The sequence below is a fragment of the Amborella trichopoda genome, chromosome 4 (assembly GCF_054954075.1).
Source record: "Amborella trichopoda isolate Santa Cruz 75 chromosome 4, AtrichopodaSantaCruz75HAP2 v2.0, whole genome shotgun sequence".
In the NCBI taxonomy this organism is placed as follows: domain Eukaryota; kingdom Viridiplantae; phylum Streptophyta; class Magnoliopsida; order Amborellales; family Amborellaceae; genus Amborella; species Amborella trichopoda.
Genome location: NC_142339.1, coordinates 5,751,721 through 5,755,253, shown reverse-complemented (window position 1 = coordinate 5,755,253; position 3,533 = coordinate 5,751,721). Strand labels below are relative to the sequence as shown.

Sequence of the window (3,533 nt, the reverse complement as noted above, 5' to 3'; positions counted from 1 at the left end):
TAAGTGAGGATTGGATGCTCTAAATTTAATGTAAATATTAATTTTTAAAAATTTAAAAAAATAATATTTAAACATAATATTATGATTGGGGCCATCTCAACCGGACACACAAATATAAGGGCATTTTAGTCATTCTCAAATGAAGAAATTAAAATTCAGAGAGAGAAAAAGGCAAAAGAAAAAGGCAGGCGTTTGGTGTGCGACGCGTAATAACGCCACCCACGCATTGCAATTTGCAAACAACGCGCTTTGCCTTCCAATTCCTGAACGTTCAACCACAAGTCAAAAAGACGAAAAGATAGAGAGAGAGACACTTAGAGAGAGAGAGACGTTGAACAAGGAAAAACAAGAAGAAAAGATAGAGGCGTATAGAGAGTTCATTGCACCTGGGTTCTTGTGAGTTCTGAGAAATTTCTGGTTTCTGTAGAGAGAGAAAGCCCTGTACTCTCGGGCATTTGTATAGAGAGATACTCGTTTAGAGAGAAACTGAGATTCCTATGTAATTGGGGATTTGAGGTGAGAGAAAAATCTGATTTACAAGTTCTTAGAGAGAGAGAGAGAGAGAGAGAGAGAGAGAGAGAGGGAGCTCCAACATCTTGGGCATTTGCAGATATCTGTGTGTTTAGAGAGAGATGAAGATCCTCAAGAGAGCAGCTGACGCCATGAAAGACAAGCGAAGCATCTATATGGCAAGGGTGATCAGAAGGCGAGGCCTCACCCACCCTGACCTCGAGGCCGCCATTATCAAAGCCACAAGCCACGACTCCTCCTGTATCGATTACAAAAACTCACACAGAGTTTTTGCATGGGCTCGAACCTCCCCTTCCTTTCTCTCTCCTCTCCTCATCTCTCTCTCTAAAAGGTTGCAAAAAACTCGAAGTTGGGTTGTGGCTCTCAAAGGTTTATTGCTCATTCATGGCGTCTTTTGCTCAAAATCTCCCTATCTCAGCAGGATCGGACGGCTCCCATTTGATCTCTCCTCTTTCCATGACACATGCATCAAGTCTTCTCTCTCATGGGGCCTCAGCGCTTTTGTTCGTGCCTATTTCTTTTTCCTCGATGAGAAATCCTGCTTCCTCAATGAGTTTTCATTAGAGAGAGGAAGTGGGTTCTCTGGTTTAGGTGGAGAAAGTGGGTTCTCTGGTTTAGAGAGAGAAAGTGGGTTCTCTGGTTTAGAGAGAGAAAGGGGGATTTCTGGTGGTGAAAGAGAAAATGGGGTAGAAGGAGAAACAGAAATGGAGACAGTTCTTTCAAAATTACAACGATCCCAGGCATTACTAGACCTTCTCCTGCAAATTAGACCTTATGGCAATGGAATGAACCAGAAACTGGTTTTGGAAGCCATGGATTGTGTTGTTATAGAGATCTTCGATGTTTATAGCAATATCTGCAATGGGGTAGCCAGGGTTTTGATCGGGATTTTCGAGGCAAATAAAAGAGAAGCCATTTTTGCTCTGAAAATCCTTAAAAAAGCTTCTGATCAGAGCACTCATCTCACTTCATATTTCAATATTTCCAGAGAGATGGGTGTTCTGAATGCCACCGAATTTCCAAGTGTTGAGAAAATACCAGAACAGGACATTCGTGACCTCGAGCAAATTGTGTATGGTTTCCCCATTGAAAACAGCAATGTGGGTTTCAGAGATTCAAATGTGGAGAAGGGGAGAGTAGAGAGAGAAAGAGGAAGAGGAGAAAGAGAAAAGGAGAAGCAGCTGGTGGTTCATAATGGATATGAAAATCACAATGTGGGTTTGAGCACAGGTCCAAATCTGGAACATGAGAAGCAGCTGGTGGTTCATAATGGATATGAAAATCACAATGTGGGTTTGAGCACAGGTCCAAATCTGGAACATGGGAAGCAAGAGAGAGAAAGGCAAGAGAGAGAAAGACAGGAGAAGCAGTCCAAGACAATTGTTACACAGAAATGGGTGGTTTTCAATGACGAATTTGCCCATGCTCCTGAAATGATTCAATTGGGAAATGGGGTTACTTATGGTAATTATGTTTTGAATGCAGGCAATAAGGGGATTAAAGGGGATCCTTTTGCTGCTTCTTTGAACATTTCTCCTCCTCTTTATTCAAGTAATGGTGGGATTTCCAATTCTATGGCTTGGCATGGTAGTGGATGGAATCAAAGGAGTTTTATTATTCATTGAATTAATACTGATTATTGTTTCATTTGAGTTGGGATTATATACTAATTGATTGATTTGTATTGGGATTTTTTGAGATCAAATAAGAAATGGTATGTAAAGAGGCCCTAAATGCCATTTACTATAGCAAGTAACATATGAAATGGGATTTTTGAGATTGATTGGGAGATTAAATAAGAAGTGGTGTGTAAAGTGACCCAAAGTGCCATTAATTGTACTCAGTGCATGGAGAAAATATTAGCTTTTGAGGAAAGCTTATGGATTTTGTTTTAGGGTTGCATTGGAGTATGATAGATATTGAATGTAAGTGCTGATTTCAATATGTTTATAAGGCACTTGTTTCCTCTTATATATTCTTAAATTAAATTCTTTGTTTTGTGCGGAAGGAATTATAAAGGGGTGACTCAAAAGTATTGGAAAGAGTCTCTTTGAAAAATTAGGCCTGAGAAAAGAGTCACACTCAGTAAGGGTACAAATGTGGTGGGATACATTTCAATGTTGAACTAAAATTTATGTTGCATTTTTTCTTGTAGTTTTATTTGTCTCTATTTATTGTCTATATGCATTGATAGCGTATAATGTGAATATATTATTAGATTAAATTAAAGTATTTCGTGAGTCAGCGACTGGTAAATCTTTTATTTTCTTTTAACATTAACAAGCAACATGTATGTCCAATTTTAAGGACGTTAGAACAAAACACATCACAATCACTGCAATCCATTTCTGCCTCAAATCCATGAAACTGGAGCTTCAAAAGCAGTGGTTTTACCTTTTTTTTTTTTTTTTGAATGTTAACTATATTTTCAGTGACTGTATGAAAAGTAAAGTGAAAAAACAAAAAAGCAAAAGAGAGCAGAGGAAATTGTTTCACTCAGTCACCATAGTCATTTCTACTAACCTCTATGGTTAGTTTCTAAGAAGAAATAGAAGAGTGACTATTAAATTTCTCATTGCGTATATGATCAAGGTGGTTGCAATAGTGACTTTTCTACTAAGCCTCTACGCATGTCTCTTAAATTTCAAAATGGGTGATTGCTATAGTGTCATTGAATATACAAAAAGTTTTTTTTTTAAATTCGGATTTGTGACCTCCTTGTACAAAAGATAAATGGTCTCTTTATAGATAATCTCAAAACTTATTGATGGGCCATTAGATTGCACAATTTTGGGGTGTTTTTTAAATTTGTGATTGCACAATTCTGTGGTGTTTTTTAAATTTGTGGTTGATTAAATGGAAATTTGGTCAATTGTCCTTTATTTTCTATGAATGTTTGATTGATACAAATTGAGTTATAAATTGTTATTACATGGTGTGATGGTGGTGATGGTAGTGATTGTGTGATAATAGGGTTATAGTACGATAATAGTTATGGTATG

At 37.5% G+C, this 3,533-nt stretch overlaps 1 protein-coding gene across 1 annotated transcript; it reads left to right on the top strand.

Annotated features, from left to right (window-relative positions):
* The first annotated feature begins 247 nt into the window (after positions 1-247).
* LOC18439227 (putative clathrin assembly protein At1g25240) lies at positions 248-2,502 on the top strand. Its single transcript, XM_088864520.1, has 2 exons — positions 248-1,761; positions 1,837-2,502. The coding sequence occupies exons 1-2, from the start codon at positions 633-635 to the stop codon at positions 2,154-2,156; spliced, it is 1,449 nt and encodes a 482-aa protein (XP_088720646.1). The 5' UTR covers positions 248-632; the 3' UTR covers positions 2,157-2,502.
* The last annotated feature ends 1,031 nt before the right edge of the window (positions 2,503-3,533 follow it).